At 40.3% G+C, this 26,495-nt stretch overlaps 1 protein-coding gene across 11 annotated transcripts in view; it reads right to left on the bottom strand.

Moving 5' to 3' along the window:
* Positions 1-2,106: 2,106 nt before the first annotated feature.
* Positions 2,107-26,495, bottom strand: part of LOC127440151 (nuclear receptor corepressor 1-like) — a 140,348-nt gene continuing 115,959 nt past the window's right edge. For 6 of the 11 annotated variants that reach the window (XM_051696585.1, XM_051696584.1, XM_051696590.1 and 3 more), the window contains 16 exons: positions 21,242-21,572; positions 16,534-16,761; positions 15,697-15,897; positions 14,761-14,910; positions 13,145-13,288; positions 12,897-13,035; positions 10,570-11,030; positions 8,518-8,649; positions 7,776-7,912; positions 7,467-7,696; positions 7,036-7,170; positions 6,202-6,320; positions 6,024-6,077; positions 5,120-5,326; positions 4,386-4,559; positions 2,107-4,270 (listed from right to left, as the gene is read on the bottom strand). In XM_051696585.1, the coding sequence (XP_051552545.1) occupies positions 4,065-4,270; positions 4,386-4,559; positions 5,120-5,326; positions 6,024-6,077; positions 6,202-6,320; positions 7,036-7,170; positions 7,467-7,696; positions 7,776-7,912; positions 8,518-8,649; positions 10,570-11,030; positions 12,897-13,035; positions 13,145-13,288; positions 14,761-14,910; positions 15,697-15,897; positions 16,534-16,761; positions 21,242-21,572 (3,048 nt within the window). In that variant the 3' untranslated portion in view covers positions 2,107-4,064. The remainder of the gene's footprint in view (positions 4,271-4,385; positions 4,560-5,119; positions 5,327-6,023; positions 6,078-6,201; positions 6,321-7,035; positions 7,171-7,466; positions 7,697-7,775; positions 7,913-8,517; positions 8,650-10,569; positions 11,031-12,896; positions 13,036-13,144; positions 13,289-14,760; positions 14,911-15,696; positions 15,898-16,533; positions 16,762-21,241; positions 21,573-26,495) is intronic. The other 5 variants (XM_051696586.1, XM_051696593.1, XM_051696587.1 and 2 more) reach the window with 4 other exon arrangements.

Here is a 26,495-nt window from a genome sequence, read left to right as displayed (position 1 = left end):
TTAGAATTGCTTTCAATCAGCACACACTGCCATTATATTTATTTTATTGCTGAATAATGCAAAAATAAAATGTTCCAATGACATTATAAACAAGGATGCTTATGTTTTTGGAACATTTCTTTGTGCTTCACATAAAGTGTAGTGGTGGTTCTCTTAGTGTCTGTGTAAGAATACAGTATATACTGAAAATAAAAAGAATTACCACCATCATGGAAATCGTGTGAACCATGGCCAACTGATGCATAGAATGTTCATCCCGAAAGAATAGATAATTATTTTGTTTTTCACAATATAAACCACTATATACAAATGGCCAAAACAAGAATTTGAAGACAAAAGCCACATTAAAAATGTATGAATTTCATTGCATTAGATAACAAAATATCAAACCAAGTAGCATCTGCAAAAAATTGACGCTAAGCCTTATCTTAGAACTTCACTTTGTCATTTTTGGAATTACTTCTGAACAACTACCATTTTTTCATTTTTCTAAACACCAATTTTTTTGCTTAAAATGTGTGCACCAGATTACAGTGTGTAGTGATCAGACTTTTTGTGCATGCAGAGTAACCACATGCTGTGAACAGACAAAAAAGCAGAACTCCTCCCAACATGAGCTGCCAGTAATTCAGCAGTGAGCACTCAACAGCAGCAAGACCTGATCAACAATCTGCAGTGAATCACGCCCAATGAGTCTTAAAATGAATGTGAAAATGTTGTAAAATGTCTTCCATGTTTGGTACGACAGATCTCAATAAAAATACCTGTTTCTCTCTTGGTAACACTGAGTGAGAAAGTTCAGTATCAACTAAAAATATGAAACATTATCATTCAAATATTCACTGAGTTGTGTGCGCTTACAGCCGAGAGAACAGTTGAACCCTCTGAACAATTCAGAGGTAGAGACCCAGATCAGACTGCTACACATTACGAATGAGGATGGAGAAGTTTCCAGAGCGATCAGGGAATGCTTCAATTTTCCTTCCTCTGTCATTCCAGTACACCATGTCACATTTACTTTGATCTCTACAATATAGTCAACTTGTGTATTAATGCAAGTCCACACAACACTTACATCTGAAGGCTTGTTTGGTCCAAAGAGGGCTGGTTCAAAGTAACATGGAAGCAGGATTTCAGACAGCAGTTCTGTGACTACATTGATTCTTGCAATCAAGTTTTCTGAACACATTCCTTGCCCTGTGAGAAAGATTTATAATGGACAAGGGACTCAAATATTTAAAGACAACAGTGCACTTTTAAAGGGTGCAATAAAATCAGCTTAGCCATTTAACATGTCAGAGAACTCACTTGCCTCTGACTTGCACAAGACAGCAGCACCACAGCATCCACACGGCAGAGAAATTAAGTCCAAACAGCATCATCATGTACTGGTCAAGTCACTGAAGCTGCAGTACAAGATGAGCATTAAGTTCAAGTGCAGCAAGGTGAGAATCTGTTATGCACGTCACTTCCTGAAATTGCTGACACAATGTCCGCAAATGTAAAAGTAGCAGCTCAGAAAAAGTAGCTTTTACATACATAAATGATTGTGACAGCAACTGACAGCTTGTTTTGTAATTGTTTTGTGACTCAAAAAATGTGATGTACGTACATGTGATGTACGTTATGTACACCACAAATGCATCATCAGCTACTCCCTAAAAATGGAATCCAATCATCTTGTTTTAGCAGCAAATCATTTTTTCTGATGGCAGAAAAACTTGAATGGTTATGGAGCAGCTCAAGCTCAGGTAATAATTAGAAAACTTAATGGATCTTCTACCATAATGTTCAGTTCTAACTAGTACTGCAGCTCTAATGTCTGTTTTCAGTGCAGTACAGTGATGCTGTGGAACGTAGTAGTTGATAATGGAGTATTATCATCATCTAAACTTCTAGCTAACCTCTTAGAAAGTAATTAGTAACAGTTTTAACAAGCTTAAGAATGAAACCCTAGGTGATTGAGACCACTGAAAGCAGGGTGTTTAGTAATGACATGTTTGGCCTTTATCAAATGTTTGTTTTATGCAGCAAGGAATTTCCTTTATTTTGCCCTTTTTTGTAAGTGGATGGAAAAAAGCAGAAGAGACAGGAGATACAGCACTGTCAGTTTCAGGGAGGTGGAGCTCTGTTCTACTTTATTGATTGGTCAGCACATTATTTATCCACTACTTAGCAGACAGAGTGATACAAACATTGGGTTTCAACATCTGGGGACACCGTTTCTTTCAAGTCTCAATTCTGAACGGACCAGAGAAAGTGACCCCTGCAAAGCTGGACTGAAAAGTAGACTGCCATGATGAGCAAATTTTATTTTCTTAAGATTCAAGTTTCACCATTTTTTTTGTCAACGCCATTGTAAACACATGACATCCCATCAAACAACAGGATGAATATAATATAGATGCTGAAAATTACTGGGAAATAAAAATGTGGAAAGAATCGAAAAATTAGCTCAACATTGCGGTTTTAAATGTCTGAAGAAAATCAAACTATCATTAAAATGAAGCGTGGACTGGTGGTGTTACTCGAACAAAGCAAAAGCACATGAAACAGGAAAAGGAGATGCCTTCAGACCACCAATAGTACTCATTAGCTTTCATCACATTTAACTTTATTTCTGCAGGTAACTAAAATTGAGCTTATTCACTTTCAGACACAGATATTTCCATCTCTAAATAAGTGGTCACTACTCAGCAGCAGCCGAGATAATGGTACCGATTCTATACACTTAAACCAAGTTAGAAAAATTGCAAGAATATTAGAAAAAGTCTGCCAATGCCAATGGAGTATGTGACTGAAACATGAATATATCTGAAAGCATTCCAGACCTCTGCATTACACTGAATAACTTAGATTACAGGTAGTATAATTTTACGTTTTTTCAAAAATGATTAAGGAAAAAAAAGTGCAACAATGGTGCAGTTGCATCAAGTTTTTCTTTGTATTTTTGTTTTGTGGTCTAGGACATAGAAATCACATATTTTGACAGGATATACACGTTATACGTGCTCCTTTATGATTCGTAAGATTAACTAATATATTCCACCACACAAACATGAAACAAAAAAGTAAAAGGGATATTGGCGTATGGTGGGGGAACTTAGACATTCAACCGTAGACCCATACACTCTGAACTGTTTTGCAACAGCCCAATGCTGAATATTTGAACAAAGGCAAAAGCAGAGCACAAATAAAAGTGAAGGGGGAAAAAAACGAAGAACCCTTCTCTGATGTTTCACTGTGAATCAGACAGTGACATCAGTATCATTATAAGAACAGAAAAAAGCAGATGTCGTCTTTACTTTCATTTTGTCTTTTCCACCTATAAACAGTTGATGAACGATTGAGATTTCTTCCCTGAAGTAACAGGGCAGTAATTGTTACCAACACATCTCCACAGTGTTGCACTGACAGGGTCTGCATTTGAGGGGCAAAGTCGTTGAAATGTTTTTTTTTTTTTTGCATTTCCGCATTTTCATTGTTTCATTTTAATTAGACCAATACTTTCAGATCTGGAAAGCTCAATGCTCTTCGCCTGACTGACCACAAAATCTCCAAGGTGTCATGTCATCCAACTGGGTTAAATTTAAAAAGCAACAGTTAAAATGCAGAAAAAAATTAAAGGAAAAACACTGCAAAAATGTTATTCTATTTATATACATTGATTCTGTTTCTTTTTTATAGACAAAAAAAAAAAAAAAAAGAAAATAAAAAATCTTTACAGAAACAAATTTTCAGCCAGTAAGTTTCTTTACAAGTTTTATCATCCTGTTCTCTTTCTACATTTCAATTCGTTTCTGATTTCTTCTAGTTCTCCTCCCCAAACAGGCCATAAATCAAAGCTTCTGCAGTTGTTTTCAGATCAAATCAGTGGCTCTCTGCAATGCTCTGTCTGACCACCAGTAGGCACAAAAGCAGCACCAAATGTATGTCCTCCTCCCCAGCTGAATCTCACTCTTGAGTGGCAGTGAGTGGGATTCATGAAGACAGAGAAAGAAGGTTGATGGTGAACAGGGGGGTAGATAGTCCCTCTGTTTAGGAGAGGGATGTAGGTCACTGCCTCAGTCATCGCTGTCAGAGAGGGTTTCATACTGCTCCGACAATAGTGGGGGCTCTCTCTCCCATGAGCGTGTCGGGGCCAGAGGCCCGGAGGCACCACCCTGCTGCTGCTGGGACTGCATGGAGGGAGATGGGCAGGCCATGGAGGTGGGAGGGGTACTACTCAGCATGCGCATTGTCAGAGGATTATATGGGAACTGCATGGATCCTGGGGACAGGAAGTTTTTTTTTTTTTTATGTTTCAGAGTCAAATAATCTTGCACTAATAAAGACATTTTATTTACAAAACAATTCCTGGTTAAGTAAAGGATTAAGTAGCTCACCTGTAGAAGATGGACGGTCCTCCCAAGCCCAAGAGGGAGTCTGTCTGTGGTAATCTCCCTCCGAATGAACGGAGGACACAGAAGATGGTCGCTCTCCAGCAGAGTATGCCTGGCCTGGGTTAGGAGACTTGGATTTCCTGCTGCTAGCTTTGCTCTGAAGCTTCTGCTTTCCTGCTGAGTTGAAAACAATATCAAGTTACAAGTGGGGTTCATGTCCCAGACAAATTTAGTCTGGTCCTGAGTGATATTTAAATGTTCAGAATGATTTTCTTTGGAGGCCCAGTCTTAGCCTAAAACTAGGGTTTAAAATGTCTAAAAAAGTGGGTCAGCTTTGGGGCCATTCACACAGGACGACATAGCGTAGCGGAATGGAATAGACCACATGTGTCTAACATTTTAAATGTTAGATTTCTTAACAACACAGCGTCTTAAAATGCAACACTCATGGTGCCAGATGCTGAAAAAACAGCATAGACCACCAATAATAAAATAGTGCCGACAGATGCAAGAACGTGTCCTGTGCCTCAAAAGTGTCACACAAAAATTACAAACTTTTGTTTTTTTGGTAATAAGACAGCAAGACTTTAAATGGCAAGCAGCATGGCTATTCTGAAATGGACAGCATGCATGTTTGTTCAAATGTTTGTTCTCTTAGACACGAGCCAGATATGGCACATATGTTTTCCAGAATTAGACAAAACTTATTTGAAAATGTGTGTTTACAGTAAGCACACCTGTGTTAGGGGAAGGGCTAGCCTCTTGTCGGCCTTCTGAAATACTGCTCATGCTGCTTGAGGTGTTTCCTGTCTGCTGGGCTTGCTGCTGCTTCTGGTCCTCCTGCCTCTCCTCCATGTTTCCCATCAAAGCCTTCCTGATGATGTCCTCCAGACCCAGATTACTGGCTGGATCACTAAACGAGTGGTTTCTGGCATTTACACTGCCTGTACAGGATTACACAGATGAACACACACACACATTGGAAACATCTAAGAAAAATAATGAGGAGCAAAGGGAAAACGTTTAAAGCCTGCATCAAACTATGCACATGAATGGCATGTCAGTTACCTAAAGAAATCATGCATTCTTACATATTTGGCCGTGTCGTTGCAAATACAATCGATTTGCACCTGCAAAGTGATACATCACGGCAGAAAATCATTTCAGAAACGGTAACTGCGAGGGGATATTAATACGACTGAAAGGCAAGTATTACTCTGATGCAAGCTATGCATTATACAGTCATTGTGGCAAAATACAGACTCACAAACAGTATAGCACACCCAATGCTGCTGGATTGTTGATACGCATTAACATGACATTAAACTATTTCTCAAGATTTTTTTTTTTTAGTTAATAATTTTAGATCACGAAAACATTACTAATACCATAACTGATGATCATAAACCTCTATTAACTCAAATAGCTTCTTATTTATACTAAGTGCAAATAGTGATAGATGCAATTTGCAGAGTGTAAATTGAATTAATATATTATTTGTATTATTGGTAAATTGTCTGTGCAACAGTGGGCGGTGTTAGAGAAAACAGCTTTTGTCCACAAGGTTGGGCAATGCCTAGTGCCTACTTATTTTGCCCCGATTCTTTAATGAATTATTACTGATAGTCTTTATGTACTTACTTGAGGTTGTTACTGCTGGGAGATTGAAGATCTCAGTGCCCGGCTGAGCGTTACCTGTTAAGTTAAAGAACATCAAGAATGAAGATGTAATCAGATGTCTGAATGAAGGACATCAGCATGAATGTAAGTAGCATTCACACTCAGTTATGGGGCTCTGAGGACATGGGCTGTTACTTACCGACTTCTGCTTTGCGGAAGATCTCCTGCTTTTTGGACATAACCATAGGAGATGTGCTTTCCAGTTTGGTGAAGAATGCTGGCAGGTAACTGCCACTGCTTGGGGAGCGAGAATCAGTCCTGAAGAGAAAGGTCAAGGGTCAGAGTGGGATAGGGTTAGAAATCCACAACAGGTGCCTTTTTTTTTTTAAAAACAAAAATATTGAGAGGTGGCGCTGTGCTGCTAATGAATCAACAATGCCACAGCAAAATAAATTCTGTTTTTGCTAAGTTGAGAGCATGCAGTCTGTAATGATTGTTGTGAGAAAGACTGTGCACTGCAAAATAATACAAAGACTATAAATATAAAACTTCTTTCTATTGCATTGTCCTCGGTGGTCACATGCAATAAACATACAGAGTGACCAGTGAAGTTTGATTCACAAAAAAATGAATGCCTCTGACAAGAATGTTCTTTTGAATGACTTAGTCAAAGGCCTCAGAAAGGTCTTGAACTCAAGTCTTGCTTCCTCAAAATTACTAAAAGGAATTGTTTGAATCATTAAGTGGAATCAGAATTAGATCCAGAAATAAATTCCTCATCATTCCAATCCCTATTAAGGCGCAAATGTGGAGCATGCTAGTGTATGCCATGTTTGGGTGTACAAGGTGTCCTGATCTAATGCCAGGACACTGATTTGAAAGTACCCTGACAGATGCTTACAGTGCCCACACCAAACAAAGCAGCTAAATAAGTTAATAATTTACCAGGTGAAACATTAAAACCATGACAATGTCAGAGATGTCCAAAGTAAAGGCTCACACAATTGAGTACACAGAGACAATGAGTTTATACCTCTGTTCAGGGAGGTCCTGCTCTCGTCTCTGAAGTACACTGGCCTCTTGTTTATCCAACCCAGAGTAACCCTGAGGGGGAGAGATGGGCTCATAGCTCTCCAGTCCACGTCCACGATCAGGAGACCTGCCTGGCCTGAGAAAGAGAGAGACTGATAAGAGATTGCCTCAGGGACATAATTCACAGTATGCAAAATGCATGAATGCACTTCACAAGAATTAAGGGACCTGGCCAAACCAGTTACATAGAAGGGGCTGTTCACATACATTTGCTCACATAGTGTAGCTGGTTGGGTGTGTACATACACAAATATCATGCATGCATTCTATGAAAGGCTTGTGTGTGTATCTGGCCAAATGTCTCAATGGAATTCACCAAGTGAAATGTTTGGCTGAGTGCATGTAGAGTTTCTGTGTCTCTCACAAGTATACCTTGTTCGCGGTTTATCAGATGAGTTTTCAGAAGACACTCTGCTTGGTGGTCTCTGGTGGTGTGCAGTAGGTGCTGCTGGGTTTTCTGGGCTATAGCGGTTAGGGGGCTTAACTCGACCTACAACACCTCCCACACCAGAGCTCTGGAATGTGGAGGAGAGGGAGGAAGAGGATGAAGAGGAGGATGGGGGAGGATCCTGGCTCTTGGCAAAGTCCTGTGTAATGATATGCTGTAAGAGAGAGAAAGCGAGAGAAATCAAGCAGGTGTGAATTAAGAAAGGAGATAGTATAAGGGTGAATGTGATTTACCGAAATGTGGTCAGCGAGGGTCATGATGCGGTGTGTTTTTGGAACAGGCCCATAGCTGTCTGCTTGTGAGGGAGGCTGCTGGGACAAACCTGAATCTCCCAACTGCCTGCACCGGCTTATATCAAACCTCATTTCACCTACAGGACATGAGAAAAATAGGTCAAACAAACTCATAGAATTGACACCTTTCAGGACTACAATAATATAAAGTTCCCAAATCTTGACCAATGGACTTCCATGACCTTTCAAGTTGTTCATGATTACTGGTTAAGGATTTAAGGAAAAGGAACTGCACACAGCAATTGCTCGCAAAGACTACTTTATATTTTTTTTAACACAGCGAGCTTTCAGTCATACAACCTTCATCAGGATTTAGAATGTAAATGCCTGATGAAGGTCCTATGATGCGCAAAAGTATCCTTTGCAAGCAACAGCTGTGTGCAGGATATTTTCTTATATTTTCAAATTAGTTTTTTTTTCATATGCACTTGCTGATAACCAATCAGGTGTGTAAGGGGTCTTTTTTTTTTTTGTAAAATATATATATAATTTTAAAGAGATAGCACTCATAAAAAGCAATTTCTATGTTTATTCACTATGGAAATTTTATGACTTTTCTGCGTCTAGAATCTTATAAACATATAAATTCCTGGATATTTCCAAGTTTTCCAACATGGTGGAAATCCTGATAACAGACGTCCATGCTACTGGCTGTGGATGGATCAGGTGTTTGTAGTCTCACCTGAAGCTGGCTGAGAGCTCTTTTCTGATGGGTCCCTCATAGGTCCCTCAGTCTTCTCTTCTCTCTGTGCTGGAGAGTTGGCTGGACTAATCACCTCAATTCCTCCCTGAGGCTCATAACGACTAGATGACACTGGAGGACATGTAGATAGGCGTAGAATTAAAGATTCACAAGTGTAAAATAATGCTTGCTTGTTCATTACAGAATGTGCGACTTACACCTTTAATACTTTGCCCTGCTTCCCGCATCCCAATAACCAGGACACCAAAAAAACAACTTGGTACACAAAAACATGGTGAGCAGTAGTGTTGCTGCTGTGGTACGGCCATCAAAACTAGTCAATAAGAAAAGCGTCAAGAGCCACATATGGAAGTTAAAGGCTATAACTGAATCATTTGCATACATAAACATCCATATATACATATTTATACATATGATCCGGCATGCGAAAAAAACAAGTATACCCGAGCCTTTATCTTACCCAAATGATATCTTAGTTTTACTTGCAATATGTTACATCTGTGATCAGATCATATCTTTCAAAAGATATGGCAAGACGTGAAGTCCACCAATAACATTATAGTGACAGCAGTAAGAATTCCCACTAGCGACTTCACAGTACAGAGACTAGGGACATCGAGCACTGCATTTGTGAACAGTGCTTAATGCTGAAAGCACCACAGAGCCAGAATGTTTACACTCATAGGTGATATCAACCTACTAATGGCTTACTTATAGTTGTCTGCACATTAAGCTGGGATAGGAAACAAATAGTTTAATTTTATAAACAAAAACAAAAAAACCTTTATCACCATTAAATAATAATCTTTAAAAAAAAAAAAAAGTAGTTTAACAGCATTTCAAGTTTAGCTGTGGCAATGAGAACTAGTAAACAGGAAGCTACAAGCCTAAAGCTAAAGCTACAAGCCTTGATAAAGGCTTGAAGCAAGCCTTTATCAACCCACCCCAATCTTTCAAAGTACGTCACTTCAGAAATAAGTAATTTTCACTCCTGTGTTAAGACCTACACTCTCCATAATGGAATTACCCTGTCGACTCAGGTTGGGTCAGGGGTTTTTCACTGTTGTCAGTGTCACATCCAGCTGGGACACAGGTTGTGCTTTCGAAGGTTTTTAAGACTATTAGTCTCATGGCCTCGATGACATTAATCATCCCATTAACATTAGTTAATGTGTGACGTACATCCCAAAGTTTATGCCTTGTCTATTTCAAACAGCACTGTCTGTCTACTTTCCTGTACCATCTGGGAAGAATATAAGGATGTTTGTGCACAGAAGCAGGTAGTGCACTACTGTGACCAACTTTTTGCCAATTCACAAAGACAACCTATGATCAGACTTGGCCTAAATGACTGTGCAAAGTCGCTTGCTTTCTTTTAGCAAGACTGGCGTGGTGCCAGTAAATACATGCAATTCAAACCTACTGATATTTTCTATCAAAACAAGTTTGATTCATTTGCATGAATCAGTTCAAACTGTCCGTTTCAATGAATCAATTAAAAACTAATTTGACCTCAATGGCTCGTTTGATTAATCATTAAAAAATGTTCACAGAATTCCGTGTGTGGCATTTTTCATATATTAAAAAGTTTTAGTAAAATATACGTCGGTCAATATTACTGTTATCATTATTCCTTGTGTTCATTTAGTTCAGGGGTCGGCAACCTTTTTGACAGGGTGTTCCATTTTTTATTTTCCTTGTCAGACGTAGATTGGCATGCAGGTGCAAGGGACTTCAAGCATGTGTGAACAGACTGCCAACCCTTGATTTAGTTCAAAACAGAGTGAGAAACATGCCTTGCTTATTTTTAACTAGGCCTTTGCTATATTTTACTTCTTTCATCAAACATTTTCAGTCTATGCAGCAACAATAGCTGTTTGGTTCCTCTAATAAGAACCCCCCCCCCCCCCAAACTTTTAAGTCATTTCAGAGCACATATATCAGTAATGAGATCTGTATCAAATATCATCTTTAACTATATTGCCAAGCCCCAATTATGAATCATAATATTGTGTTTCTGACGACACTCACTGCTGCCGGAGGAGTCCGAGCTTTGTGAGCCTCTCTCCCGAGAATCCTTATCTGGAGCAATCTGCCGTTTGATGATGACATCAATGAAGCTTGCAGCAGTCATGGTGGTCTTCCCATGTGTTCGCAGGTCATTCTCTATTCGTTTTTGCTCTTTGCTCCCAGCAGCTCCTCCCCCCTCTGCATACACAGGATGGGAAGGATTCCCACCAGGCAGTGACACATCCCCATATGGTGACTGCATAGAACGCTGTTCCAGCTCTTGAGACTCTTGTGTTGCCCGGCGTGAGGAAGTCATCATGTCATCATCACGGGAGCCGCCGCTATTGTGCTTGCCCTCCTTGACTTTTGCAACATCCATCTGTGGGGCTGAGGCTGCGGCGTCCACCAGGGCGGCAAGAGCATCAGCTGCATTGTTGTACCGGGAGTTGGCTTGAACTGCAGCTGCTTGCGACGGCATTTGCCTGGACAATGAAATCAGTATGAGCTTAACTAGAGCAAAACAAATAAAAATTATTTACAATTTAACAACCAGATTAAAAAAAAATAATAATTTGGATAGGAGAACACCATTACAGTGAACAATTCATATAAACAAAATGCAACACAATGGCTCATTTAGAAGAAAACAGCCTAAGGTAACATCTGATATGCATACAGAAGCAGTGATCTGAGCAGACATGAGATGTTTGTCTTCGTTGTCTTACAGAGATCATATTTCACATCGTGATTTTTTTCATAATTATTTAAACTGTGGTGTTAAGGCGGCAAAATAAACTGTACAGTCACATTCTGGAGAATGAGAGCTTTCATTTGATATATATGACTTGTCTATTTAAGTGCTTTGTGAAAAACGTTTATATTCATCCGCATATTTCTACATCATCACCTATAGGTGCCACACATTTGTGACACAGTTTTTAAGTCTTTATTGTATTATATTATTGTTATAATATGTAAAAAAATGCAATGGTATTCTATGAAAAATTCAGATTCATAAGTTTTCAAATGATATCAAATACAATATGAGTGACTTACGTATCTGGGGATTTTTACAAATTTAAACGTAATCCCTTGTGGTGAAAAAGCATGTTTCTCTACTGCTCCTGGTGCTCCCTGTATTATATTCTCTTACATGATTTTAGTTTAAGTTCCAGTTTTCACAGTTTAAGCCGAACTCATCGTACAACACCTGTGGCTGCTTGTGTGCAATTGTATTTTAGAGCTCCTCTTGTGCAATGAAACATTTCCATTTGTATACCCATGTTACGTAGGCATAGGACGATGACGTGAATTGGATAAAATAGAGGCAAAAATAAAAATTTAAAACTCAATCTCCACGATGCGCATTGTCACATTTTAGAATCGCGATGTACAGTATCATACCACGATAAACTGTTACACAACTATAACAATGTAGCTTCTGTTCGGGGTCACTTTGACTGTAATTTGCATTGTAGAAAAATAGAATAAAATAAATATCTGTAAAAAAACTTGGTGTATGCTTACAGTGTACACCACAGAATTGTAGCATGTGAAAATGCATTACATTAAATTCATGTTTTAAATCAGGGGGCTCTGAGACCCCAAACAAAAGTAAATGTCACATTTTTAATGGAGGATGTTTGAAGCAAAAAATCAAACTGAAATTGTAAACAATCACTTTTTATAAGATTAAGAAAAACTTTATTGGGTTTAAATACAGAAATGTGAAGCTTATAATTTTATAAAAGCACTGGCATTAATTCTTCTGTTAAAACTTGTGTGTTATTTGAGCTGTAAAGTTGTTTAAATGGTCATTTTTACAGTGATTTTAGGGTTTTAAGGTTTGTTGACATTGTCATGGTAAAGATGATGTAAAACTGGCTATAACTTCACACAGAAAAGGTTAGTAAGTGATTTTATCACACTAGAATCATGTTTACACGCATATCCTTTATGTTTTGTAGCTATACTTATGAAACAGTATTTTAACGTTCAAAAATTGGCCTCCATTCACTTCCATTGTAAGTGCTTCACTTTTTTAAGGAAAGGAGGGATGAGTCCAAAATTTTTTTTGTGGTAATCAACATTATGCCACAAATGCTGTCAATTGAGCTTAACTTGTATTGAATCCGGAACATTCCTTTACATTTGGTCTGTTAGTTGGAATTTTTTTTCCATTTTGCACATTATAATTACCTAAAATGTTATCATCGTTGATTAAAATTATATACCATTTTAGTCAGAGTAAAACGGACTAAATTTGAGGAAAATCAATAAATTGAATACTACCAGATCCCAAACAGAATATGAGGGTCAATTAATTACAAAAATAGTGCATTACTCACATGAGAGGAGTAATGACGCTCTTGCTAGTGCCCTGGAAGATGCTCGGCCGCTGCTGGAGGACGCCCTCCTGTGATCTCACAGAGGGTGAAGGGGAACGCAGGAAACCACGGCTACCTGGACGGCCAGGTTGCTCAGGACCTAAGACATAAACAGTGACACATCCTCCTGAGCACTTTGTTTGTTTGTTACAGACTGAGTGGACTTCTCAGATTGGAATTCTTTGCATTTATGCATCGATGATTCTCACCTCCACGCATATATTCTACTGCTGCACGCTCCCGCTCTCTCTGCTCTCTTTCTGCCCTTTCTCTTTCCCTCTCCCGCTCCTTTTCTCGCTGATTCTCTCGTTCCCTCTCCACAATTGCTGCAGTAGCATGATGTGCAGGATGTCCTGTGAGGGGGAAAGACAGGTACAAAAACACAAACAGTGGGATTACAACCAAAAAGGGCTCTCTACACTTGCTGCAGTTTGACTGGGGAAGTTTTGTTGCTGTTAGGAGCAGCAATTAGATTCAGACTAACACATTCATTAAACACAGTAACTGGCAGTGACTGATTTGAAATGATACTCCATTCACATTAGCGTTCTCTCTCATACATATTAGCAGGTTTTCAACAAGACAAAGAATTATTTGAGGTTCCATTACAAAAAACCATGCAAAGTATCAAACTAAGGTTTAAGATTGTTTTATTCTTAAAAGAAGAAATAATTGCAAGTATCTGTATGTATTGTACGCAGGTCCATGCAAGATTCAATCTGTATATGAAGACCATTCATGTAATTATTGATGTTGCAGTACAACACTGTGACACAGACTGAGATTAAAGGAGACATACAACATTGTTTTTAGAGCATTTTCACACAGAGTGAATATTAGCTGTGAATTAGACTTTAAATCGAAATAATGCAGTCCTGTATAATTTTACATTTCCCTTTTCGTTCAGTCTGGCGCATTATCGTTTTGTTCTCAGTGCAAATAGCTTTACATTTTGTGATTCACTTTGCTTTTTCATGTCACTCTCTGTGTGAATCTACCTTTAGACTGGCTGTCCGTTGATCTACTCACCTCCAGATCGACTGTGTCCCCAAGACCAACTTTCAGTATGAGAATACTGACCCTAGGCCAACATTTACCCTAATTACCCTTATCATTATCCTTCGACCTAACTGCTTAGCGAGATAGCATTCCGCTTGCTTCAGATGCATGTACAGGGCAGGTGGAGGCAGGGAAGGGAAGGGCAGCAGGGGAGGTAACTTAACCTTACTTGCAGAAATTGGGGGATCTGGCTCTTCAATGATGACTAATATCCTACATATAAATCTAAAGCTACAAGCCAGAAATTCTCACACAGACAAGCGTTTGCAGAACACAGGTATATGAATGAAAACAGTTTGTGCCAAATATTTTTAGGCAATTCTGCATTGTGACTTTAAACATTTAAACACTGTGCTTCCGTATTTCCTAAAGTAGTCTGATTTTGATGCGGGGGTGCACGTTAAGTTTATTAGACTGATTCCAATGGAGCAGCTGAGGTACTCCAACACTGAAAATAACCTATGAAAAGATTAAGATGTCGAGCAAGGCCCCCAGATGTTGTTGTGTTCCTTGGTTGAGGAAAAACTACATCGTGAACAGTTTTTGGTTTCCAACCCTAGCAGCATGAATAGTGCATGAACACTGTTGTGCACCATACATTAATCTTGAAGCAGCTATAGTTAGTTTTAGGTGGAAGAAAGCATTTCAATTAAAACAGCAAAACTGATCTCAAAGCAGCAGCGAAGGGCCAGATCTAAAGCACCACCACCAGGATTGGAGAGGGAAGTTCAGGTATTGGATAGGAGAGGAGGGGTGGGATCCTCACCTGGTGATATGGAGGCAGGGTTGAATGCCCTAGAAGGGAAAGGGGTCTGAGGTCCAGGGATGTAGGTGATGCGGTCCAGGGAGGGGGAACCTGTGCCCCCGGGGTGAGGTAACAGGATGGTAGGTGGCATCTGGGCTAGATCAATTATTCCTTTTACAGACAGAAGCAAAGGGCCAGAGGGTGAGCAACAGACCAATCAGCTTCAACTTAATAAGCAAACACCCTCTATTCATCGTCTAGAAACAAGTCTACCAACAGACTAGAATAAGAATTTAGAACAAATTATCTCAATAATATGCCAAGATATCAAAGGAGTTCAATTCAATTACCAAAAACAGGGCAAGTAGGTTAGGGCTGAAAGCTGACCAGACTGACAACATAAAATGCTAAAAATTAATGCTTTATACTTTAAACAAATTAAAATCAGAACTAGTCAGTTATTACAAAGGAGCACTACATAATGCAATATAGTGCAGTGTGGAAAGGAAGTTTACATAGTAGGATCTGCTAAAGGTCAGGGATCAATCGGCACCTGTTACAATAAAACATCCCATCAATTAATTGTCTAATAATAATACGATACCTGAGCACACCTAGGTCAACTTTAAATATATAATCTCCTGGAGATGTACTTGCAGTGCAAAGTGACCACATGTAACAAATTTACTTTCTAGAAAATAATGTGGGTCTTTTAATAGGCAGCTCTAGTACTGAAACGGGAGTAGACAATTTATAAGGACAGCCCCAGCCCTGGTTTTAACATTTGTTTTGAACTCAGTGAATTGGAAAATAGAATTTGCTTTGGGTCATTTGCTTCTGATGATCTGGAAAAGGTTGCCACTAGCTCACACAAGCACATTATCTACAGCATACATTCTTCCTTCAGTCCCTTTTCTCACGAACACACACACACACAAAGATACTCATGCCCCTTACCTCTAGCCGGTGGGTATGGGATGGCAATGGATGGTTCACGTGGTGACAGTCCCCTCGCGACATCAGGCCGTGGTATAACCTGCATCTGCTGTGAGGTGATGTAATCATTCAGAATGGTCTGACGAGTGTTCTCCATGGTGTACAGCTGGTAAGTGTTGGGGTAACCGGTTGGTGATGGTTGCCGTGGAAACATGTACGCTGCTGAGGGGTAGAGGAAAACGGAGGATGAGAGATTAAAAGGTAAAAAGACAGCTGTTCTTGACATCAATTGTGTGGATTTGCCACAGTCGTGGAAAGTCGAGCAGGAAATGCACATTTGTTATGCATGAGACCAGGTTAAAAACACAAAACATGTTGTTTACTAATGAGAAAGGAGTAGTGCTTTTAAGAGAGAGCCATTGCTCAGGGAAAAATTTATTTGTGACACAGGAACCATTTGACTGCCCATTACCTGTTTGTACACAAAGAATGGTATTAGAACAGAACTAATTCATAATACACAAATTTACCAAACCTACGAAAAGCTTATTCACTCACGTGCTCTTTGTCTGATGAAGTAATGTAATTCAGCATAAATTTAAATCCAGTTTGCGATTTATCGACATTTAAAAATAACTTCTACAGGTAATCTTCAGGCCGCAATCTTATGAAGTTCATCTCACGTAACCCAAATTGTCATCTGTCGCCCCTTACCAAACATTGACTAAGATTTTTTGTGACACATTTTTTAAATGGAAATGTATAATAAAGTGATAATGACAGTACCCCCAAACCCTGCAATAATTTGCATCCTGGTTAAATCTTAATTCTAGAAAGATCCCTGATGCCCCAAATTACCTGGGTCCAAGACTCTGTGAAAAGCAAGGCTGGGGTCCAGGTGAGGTGGCAGGTGAGTCCGGTACACCTCGCCAGGTACCACGGGTCTTAGGTGGGGGTCAAACGGGCTGTGAGAGCCGAGGGGGTCGCCCCCAGACACAGGCGACTTAGCTGGAACACTGTCCCTCTGGGTTGGGGTCAGTGCGCTCTTTCTCTCGTGAGAAGCTGGTTTACCTGTCGTTATACTTCCTGTTTGAAAGAGGACAACAATCAATACAATTCATTGTTCATACGGCTTACCCAACACATTTACTGAAGAAACCAGCACTGATAGATTGCAGGGACACAGGCCGAATCAGAACATGCTGAGATGTGATTACAGCTGAGAGTTAAATTAACACCATGAATTTACCATGTGAGTAAAGGCCTTTTCAGACCAAATGCAACATGATAATGAGAGGCGAATCACCGGCGAGTGGCACTTTCCCATAGAAAGCAAAGCGAATGACCGCTGTTAGCACATTCAAGCCTTTAGAATAGGTGGTGCTAATTGACAAGCAATTTTACCCCAATTTTAATGAAATAGCAAGCGCTCTAGACAGAGCTGACTTACTATGAGAGAGACATTACGTCTACGTTGTAAAACCTTGCAAATGTGTTTTGAGAAGACCATGCTGCAGCAAAACATATGTCTTGTAAGGACACACCATTTGTCCATGCCCATGAAGAGGCCACACCTCTAGTTGAGTGTACTTTAACACCAATTGGGCAATTCACACCCTGTGACTCATAAGCCAGGGTGATAGCATCAACGATCCTGTGAGAAAGTCTTTGCTTGGAGACGGACATTCCTTTCTTGTGTCCTCCATAGCGCACAAAGTGCTGGTCAGGCAGTCTGAACTGGCGGGTGCTCTCAACGTATGTGTGTGTAGCTCTCGCACAGGGCATAACAAATGCAAGGACTGTTCCTCATCCGAATTAAATGGAGGAGAAAAGGCTTGAAGGTGAACCACCTGCACTCTGAAGGGCGTGGTTAGAACCTTAGGCACATAGCCTTTTCTGGATTTGACAGTGGCTTTTGAAAGACCTGGACCAAAGTCCAGATATGAACTGTCGGCTGACAGTGCTTGCAAATCACCGACCCATTTTTCTGAGGCCAGAGCCAGCTATAATGCGGTCTTAAGAGAAAGCACACACAAATCAACTGAGTCCAGAGGCTCGAAGGGAGGCCCCGTGAGCGCTTTTGGGACTAAAGTTAAGTCCCAAGTTGAAACTGTAGTCGGGCAAGGGGGGTTTAGCCGCCTCGCTCCCCTAAGGAACTTATGACTAAATCATGTTTGCCTATAGAGGTGCATTATACGCAGAAATAGTCGCCAAATAAACTTTAAGCATTGACAGAGTGAGCCCTGCATCCAATCGCTCTTAAAGAAATGTACGAATTTCAGGTATGGGGTAGTTCACTGGGTCTTTGCTGTGTGAAAAGCACCAATTATTGAACACATTTCATTTCAGTGCGTAAAGGCGTCTCCTGGATGGTGCGCTAGCCTGTAAAATAGTGTTCATAACCAACCAATTCTGGCTCGTCCGTTGTGCTCTGTTCAGAGGCCACACATGTAGGCTTCACAGCTCTCGCTGGGAATGCCAAATCGTGCCTTTGTTTGAGAGAGAAGGTCGCAGTCGACATGGCTTGGAAAGATGAACGGGGCATGATTGTGCCGCTACCACCTCTTCCACGGGGTAGTTGGGCATAACATTTGTCTTCCCCGTGGTCCACTTTATTGAGGAGAGTGGAACTGCTGTGCGAGCGAGCTGAATAGGGAGCACGCCAGGATTTTGTCAGTTCGTTATGAACTTCCAGGAAGAACGGGGCAGATCTGCGGAATGCGGTCACTTGAAGTCCGGACTGCAAGAACCATTCATCAAGGTGTGACTTAAAGGGTTCCTCTGGAGGAGACCACTGGAGACAGAGCTCTTCGACCACCCTTGAAAGGACGTGAAGCATCTCCTTTGGCGCATGCTCGCCCTCGCTGGGGGAAGGGCCGCCCTCATTCACTGACCACTTGCCAGATGCAGCGAGAGACATAACATCATCCCCAGCGTAAGAACTGCCGAACGTGTCAAGGCTGTGCGCTCCTGCAGAGGGCAAAAACCAGTCACGTACATACTGTATCGGCATAGACGCAGTGTAAGGCTGACGGGGCGTGTGTCGGCATGAGGTCCACCTCAAATTCATCCTGCTCGACCTCGTGGCCCCGCCGTGCCTCCTCGTGTGATACCTTGGGAGTCACTGAAGAGGAGGGTGGCCCTCAGAATGGGCGATTCGCGAGCAAAGTGAGGGCAGTCTGTCTCTATGAGAGCTGTCTCTGCGTGGGCGCGGCCCAAACAGTGAATGCAGCCCTCATGCTGATCTGACGTGTCCTTGTATGTGTCCCTCGCATAATGAACACTTGCGGAACGATATCTTTAAAAAGACGCAAACACGTAAGCAACTCTTTTAGTTATATATATATATATATATATATATATACACACACACACACACACACACACACACACATATATATATATATATATATATACACACACACACAGTTGTGCTCAAAAGTTTGCATACCCTGGCAGAAATTGTGAAATTTTGGCATTGATTTGAAAATATGACTGATCATGCAAAAAAAACTGTCTTTTATTTAAGGATAGTGATCATATGGAGCCATTTATCATCACATAGTTGTTTGGCTCCTTTTTAAATCATAATGATAACAGAAAACACCCAAATGACCCTGATCAAAACTTTACATACCCTTGAATGTTTGGCCTTGTTACAGACACGCAAGGTGACACACACAGGTTTAAATGGCAATTAAAGGTTAATTTCCCACACCTGTGGCTTTTTAAATTGCAATTAGTGTCTGTGTATAAATAGTCATGAGTTTGTTAGCTCTCAATACCACGTTTTGGTATACAAAGGCAAAGACAGTAAACTGCATGTCACAGCATTAATTTAATTAATATTTGACAAACAAAAACACTTAAGATCCGCACAGTTGTTTATTTTTATTTTATTCTTTTTTTTTTATTTTCTCCCCAATTTGGAATGCCCAATTCACAATGTGCTCTCTAAGTCCTCATGGTGGCGTTGCGACTCCGGGTGGCAGATCCGGGTGGCAGAGGATGAATCTCAGTTGCCTCTGTGCCTGAGACCTTCAATCCGCACATCTTATCACGTGGCTTGTTGAGCGCGTTTCCATGGAGACATAGCGCGTGTGGAGCTTCATGCTATTCTCCGCGGCATTCACGCACAACTCACCGCACACCCCACCGAGAGCGAACCACACTATAGTGACCACGAGGAGGTTACCCCATGTGACTCTAACCTCCCTATTAACTGGGCTAATTGGTTGCTTAGGAAGCCTGACTGGAGTCACTCAGCATGCCCTGGATTCGAACTTGTAACTCCAGGTGTGGTAGTCAGCGTCAATACTCGCTGAGCTACCCAGGCCCCAGTAAAGTTTATTAAAAAAATGTGATAAAAAGGCAAATATGCCACGATATATGCTATATGAGAGATATAAGAGAACTCACATTAGATTAAATGCAAAGGAAAAAAATACAGCAATATATGAAGACAATCCATGTCAGGTCAGAGAGCTTTTTAAAGAGGATGCAAGGCAGTGATGTAGCAATATCATTAACCTGTTAAGAGAACCCATAGATGAAAAAACTGTCTCCATTTTTAAGGCATTTGCTGCAAATGAAACACATCCTCACTGCTTCAGCGTTTAATGTCGGTGGTCAGAATAACTTTCTGTGCTTTAGCACCACCTGTTCTGCTGGTTTTGGGCACTGCAGCTGCTCCTGACACGTGATTCACAGCTCAAATTGTATTGGTCGGGGCGTTTCTTCGCCAGGCGAAGAAAATAAAAATGGACACTCACCATAAAAAATAAATAAAAATAAAAATAAAAAACAAAAAAAAAGCTTCGCTTTGACGGCACACGAATCAGCGCGAACATTCGTTCCAGGTGCGAAGGGTTCGTTAGGAATCTATTGTTACCGTAAAAACATTTTAATCGCGGTGAGAAATTGCATCGAAGGTTCGCATTTAGTGTGAAAAGGCCTTTAGTGTAATAAAGTGACAAGCAATAAAAAGGTAGCACTTTATTTTACAGTTTTGTTCTATATTTAAGTACTTTATAATTACACGAACTACAATAATTACAAAGTACTAACCCTAAACCTAACCCCAAACCTAACCTTAACCCATATTAAGTACATGTAGTTACCTAATATTACTAAGTACTTTCTCAGGTAAGTACACTAAGTATACTGACAGTACATGTCCTGTAAAATAAAATGCAACCAATTAAAAGCATCTTTCCATGTAAATCTGAGTTTTTTGCCCAAACCAGCTGTGACCATCACACGCGACAGGCAAAAGGACATTTCGTTAATCACTTGCTTTCTATTTTTGTGTCATTGCACTGGGTAGCTATGTCCCACACATTAAACATTAACTATATGATTGGCTTCTATTATGTCACGTTGTGCAGCAGTTTCACATTTAGTGTGGACAGACAAATTTCTTGTCAACTTGCACCTGGTGAGGACACACTATAAAGATCTTGAATTTTATAAGAGTAATAAAATTGTGTGGAGACAATGTAGAATATGACACAAAATACAGTGAAAAAACAGGAGAGAGATAAAACAGGACATAAAGCATTCATACCTTCTTGTCCTCGCATTAGCGGTGATCCTCTGGATAAAGAGGTGCTAGTGTACGTGGGGGTTCTGCGTGCACTGCTGTCCTCATACATGCCTGGACTGAGCTGAGATTTTCCTGCCTCTGTATGTGTGGAGCGCAGGACAGAAGTGGAGTTTACTACAGAAGTGTGGCGGACACGCTCTGATGCCTTCACATCCTCATACTTTGCCCTCTCACGCTCAGCCGCCTCAATAGTGGAGTGGGGTATTTTCACTGGGCTTGTGATCAGAGATTTAACGTTGTGCTTGATGGCCGACGGGTTCAGAGTACTGCTGTCATACTTGAGAGGGATACCCTGTGGAGGAGAAAAAACAATACCAAGTGAGAGAAGAAAAATTAGAGGGGGATAAAAAGTGTTCTCCTCAGGTGTTTGAGCTAATATCTCAAGCAAAGTTTGGGCTATATGGGCTCACTCATAAAAACAATCTTCATTTTGATTGATTTGAAAGTTCTTCATAAATGCAGTGGGGTACACAAGTGAAACTTCTTCTACTGCCAATTATTCTAATATACTGAAATATATTATTATTATTATTTTTTTTTTTATTTCTTAAAAGATTGCTTCTCATTGGTTCAAGATCGCAAGTAATTTTAGAATTAAACAAAGAAACAAATAAGCAATAGAGTAAATAAAAATGAACAAATATACTATATCATATATATATATATATATATATATATATATATATATATATATGGTAAGTTGGACAGCATGCAGGTACAGAATTGAGTTGGTAATCAGTTTTGCAATATCTGCAGAACCGAACATTAACCACCCCACCCCACCAACCAACACAAACAGATACCCCAGTGGTCAAATACAATTGACAAAGACACACAAACAAACAATAAAACAGAAGAAAATATTTAGAAATACATTTGAAAAAAGAATGTTCAAAAACAAAAAGGCTACAACATACACATTTAAAACAACACGTCTCCCTTCACTGTCCCTCCCCGAGAGCCCTCCAAAAAGGCCAAATAGCTGCCCCACCTCCTGATGAACATATCCATGTTGCCTAGCCTTCTATATGACAACTCTTCCCAAGCTGCCACCCTGCCCATCTCCTCGCACCACTTACGAAACGAGGGGGCTCCAGCTGACTTCCATCCTCTTAGGATAACCTGTCTGCCCACCATAACACTGGCCAGGATCCAATTCTTCATGTACTTATCTCCTACATCAATGACCACCCCGTCACCCAAAACACAGAGCCTGGGGCAAAAGGAGATCCGAGTACCCAATACGTCGGCCATAAAATTCTGGACCTTCAACCAGAACTCCTGCATCTTACGACACCCCCAAAACACATGGGTGGTGTCTCCATCTTCTAAATGGCATCGCTAGCAGGTAGGTGTGTCCTTAAGACCAAGTCTATACAATTTAGAAGGGGTCCAATAAAATCTATGTAGAATCTTAAATTGCATAAGGCGCACCCATGCGTCTCTAGATGCAGACTTGATGTTTTTAAGAATCCTAGCCCACACTTCCTCCTCCAAATACAAATGTAAATCTTCCTCCCATAATCTTTTGAGGGAATTTAAAACTCCATCCCCCAGACTCTGAATTAGCGGGGAGTAATACACTGATGCCTCATGACCTTTTCCAAAAGCAGTAATCAACACTCTGAGTATCTGCCGCACTAGGGTGTGCGTGCCACTCCCAAAAACAGTGCAGAGTAGGTGGCGCAGCTGTAAATACTTACAAAATTGAGATCTGGGAATTCAAAAATGTTGAACCAAATTTTCAAAAGGTCTCAATACTCCACTCTCATATAGGTCACCGAGTGTATTAACCCCCCTCATAATCCAACCTGACCAACAGAAAGGGGACTTATTAATACATAGTTTAGGGTTCTGCCATATGCTCGAGGCTACATTTAAATAAATATCCGAATTAAACACTCTGGACACTTTTGTCCATATCGAGTGTAAATGCAAAATAACGGGGTGTGACTTAACTTCTCCAATTAATTTGATCGAAAGGCTATGCAGAGGCGAGATGGGGCAAGAGCTTCCTTTCAATACAAAACCAGGAAGGGGCTCTCTCAGGTGGAAGCAACCAATGAGCCAAATGTCTGAGACCAAATGCATAATAATAAAACAAAATCTTGGGTTGGCCTAACCCACCTTTGTCAATCGGCCTATGTAACTTATTGAAACTTAACGTGGCACGCTTACCATTCCAAATGAAGGACTTCGCTATGCTATCAAATTGCTTGAAATAAGAGAGGGGGACATCTATAGGGAGAGACTGTAGCAGGTAGTTGAATTTTGGAATACAATTCATTTTAATTATATTAACCTTCCCAATCATCGATAAGTGTAATGAAGCCCACCTGTCCACATCATTCAAAAACCTTTTTATTAAGTGATCAAAATTAACTCTGACTAAATCAGACAAATTTGCTGGGTATAAAATTTCCAAAAACTTAATGCCCTGTTTGGGCCACTGGAAGGCGCCCGGCTGGAAGGCCGTTACTGGACAGTATGCTGTCAAAGCCAAAGCTTCGGATTTAGACCAATTGACTTTGTATCCTGAGAACTTGGAAAAGGAATTAATAATTCTGTGGAGGCAAGGCATAGATCTAGTGGGGTCGGAGACGAATAATAAAATATCATCTGCATAAAGCAGAAGCTTATGCGCCACACCTCCCACAATCACCCCTGGAAAATCATCTTCCTTTCTTATCGCGGCTGCTAATGGTTCCAGGGCAAGACAGAACAATAATGAGGAAAGAGGGCAACCCTGCCGAGTGCCACTATTCAGAGTAAAATAATCTGAAATTAATCCATTTGTTTGTACTGCTGCAACTGCTCAGTTGTCAGTTTAGGAAGATCTAATGGTTCCACAAAGTTTCTAATATCCTCATCAGTAGACGAAGACGTGGAACCATAAAGACAAAGACAGAATTCTTTAAAGGCATTATTAATATCAATGGCTGAGGTAAAAATTTCACTACCAGCAGATTTAACTGAGGGAATGGTAGAAAAAGACTCTCTCTGCTTTATATATCTAGCCAAAAGCTTCCCCTCTTTGTCCCCCGACTCAAAGTATGACTGTCTTGCCCTGAATAACCAAAACTCCACTTTCTGCGACAAAATAGTATTATATCTGTATTTCAACCGGGTTAATTCTCTGAGGCCATCAGATGACATACGCCGCTTCAGCTCTGCCTCTGCACTTTTAATATTTCCCTCCAACTCCACGAGTTCTCGTGCTTTGGATTTTTTTGATGAGGCATACTGTATGATCCGACCCCTTAGAACCGCCTTAAGTGCCTCCCAAGCCACGCCCACAGAGGATACTGAGGACCAGTTGGTCTCCATATAAACACTGATTTCAGTCTTTAACATTTCTTGGAAATCAGGATTTTGCAAAAGGGACACATTAAGGCGCCAACTATATGATTTTTTTTTCTCTATATGTGGCAACACCTCTAAACTCACCAGGGTGTGATCCGAGACTAAAATATTTCCGATTGAGCAATCAACAACAGATGAAATGAGGGATTTGGATATAATAATAAAAAAATAAATAAATAAATAAATAAATAAATAAATAAAATCTATTCTAGAATAAATCTTATGGACTTATGAAAAAAATTTATAGTCCCTACCAGATGGGTTCAAAAGTCTCCAAATATCTGTAAGACCAAGATTTTTACACATTCTGTGAAGCGTCAGTGTTGCTCTAGGGAGCTTACACACTTTCGCTTCACTATGATCAAGGACTGAGTCCATCAAAAGATTAAAGTCTCCTCCCAATATTATATCATGAGGGGTGCCAGCGGTTTGCAACATCCCTTCAAGATCTATAAAAAAGCTCTGCTCATCAGCATTAGGTGCATAAATATTAGCCAAAATCAGACTTTTCCCCTGAATTTCTGCTAAAACAATAATGACTCTCCCTAATTTATCTTTAGTCTGTTTGAGACATTTGAATTGTAAATGTTTATTTACAAATATAATGACTCCCCTGCTCTTACTTGTGCCAACACTAAAGAAAACATGTCCACCCCATATCTTCCCAAATTTTTCAGCTTCCTGCGGGGAAAGATGCGTTTCTTGAAGAAACACTTTATCATATTTCTTATGTTTTAGAAAAGAAATAACCTTCCTTCTTTTTATGGGGTGCCCCAACCCATTCACTTTCCATGTGGAGAGAGATAGTACACTCATATTAACATTTGACATTTTGATATAATAGAAAAAATTAATCGTGTGCCAAAAACAAAATTATGAAGACCACATTTCAACATCAATGCAACAATAAAACCCTGAACTTCCCCCGAACAAAACAAACAGAAAAAAGAAAAATGTGCGCATTAACCCCACGCACGACAGCGCCAACCGGCGTCAATCCCTTAAAACTCAAAGAGTCCATGTATGCCTACGAGAGCCCCCGTGACAACTTTGCCATCAGAATGCTCAATTTTGCCTAACAAATTTGTAAGGCAAAATTACATAACATCAAATATTTTGTAAAACAAACCCCAGCCAATAGGCAGAATAAACACAAAGAACGTGTAGACTCATTCACAGAACTGTCTCGAAGGTGTGTTCCTTCACAAAACAAATTCCAGCTGATATAAAGCCGTTCAGTTTCTCGGTCAGACAAACAAATCTTCAGTGAGCCAGCTGATGAGTGCAGCAGATGACGTAATCATTCCAATGTCTCACGAAAATACTCCACAAATCATACTTCAGCCAACAGGAGGTATAAGCACAAGGAACTGATAGATTCATCCACAACTGTCCCGAAGTAGTGTTATTTAACAAAACAAGCTCCAACTGCTAGGCGGAACCAGCACAAAAGGAAACAAAACACACATCCCGGTTCCTCGGATGGTCACGAGTCAATTCACTCAGAGGCCGCATAAAAGTACATCCCATGATTTACACAGTCCGCCAACTCTATAAAAGACATCCTTTGTGTGGGCATGTAGATATTTTGCGGTCATCCGTAGTGTCTATTCTCAATCTGCCCGGGAGCTTCATTGTAAAAGTGATCTTCCGTCAATGCAAAAGTTTCTTTAAGGAAAAGTGTTAATACACAAAACAAAACAAACTCCAACCACTCAGCGGAGCCAACGCAAAAAGAAACAAAAATGGCGCCCAGCTTCCTCCGAAAGCCAGAGTATGTACAGTGAGTCAATCCACTCACAAGAAAAGCACCCAATGGTTACTCACCCATTGTTTCAACAAAAGACATTGC

This window comes from Myxocyprinus asiaticus, chromosome 4 (assembly GCF_019703515.2).
Source record: "Myxocyprinus asiaticus isolate MX2 ecotype Aquarium Trade chromosome 4, UBuf_Myxa_2, whole genome shotgun sequence".
Classification (NCBI taxonomy): Eukaryota; Metazoa; Chordata; class Actinopteri; order Cypriniformes; family Catostomidae; genus Myxocyprinus; species Myxocyprinus asiaticus.
The sequence above is the reverse complement of the archived record's forward strand: the minus strand, read 5'-3'. Positions and strand labels throughout refer to the sequence as shown.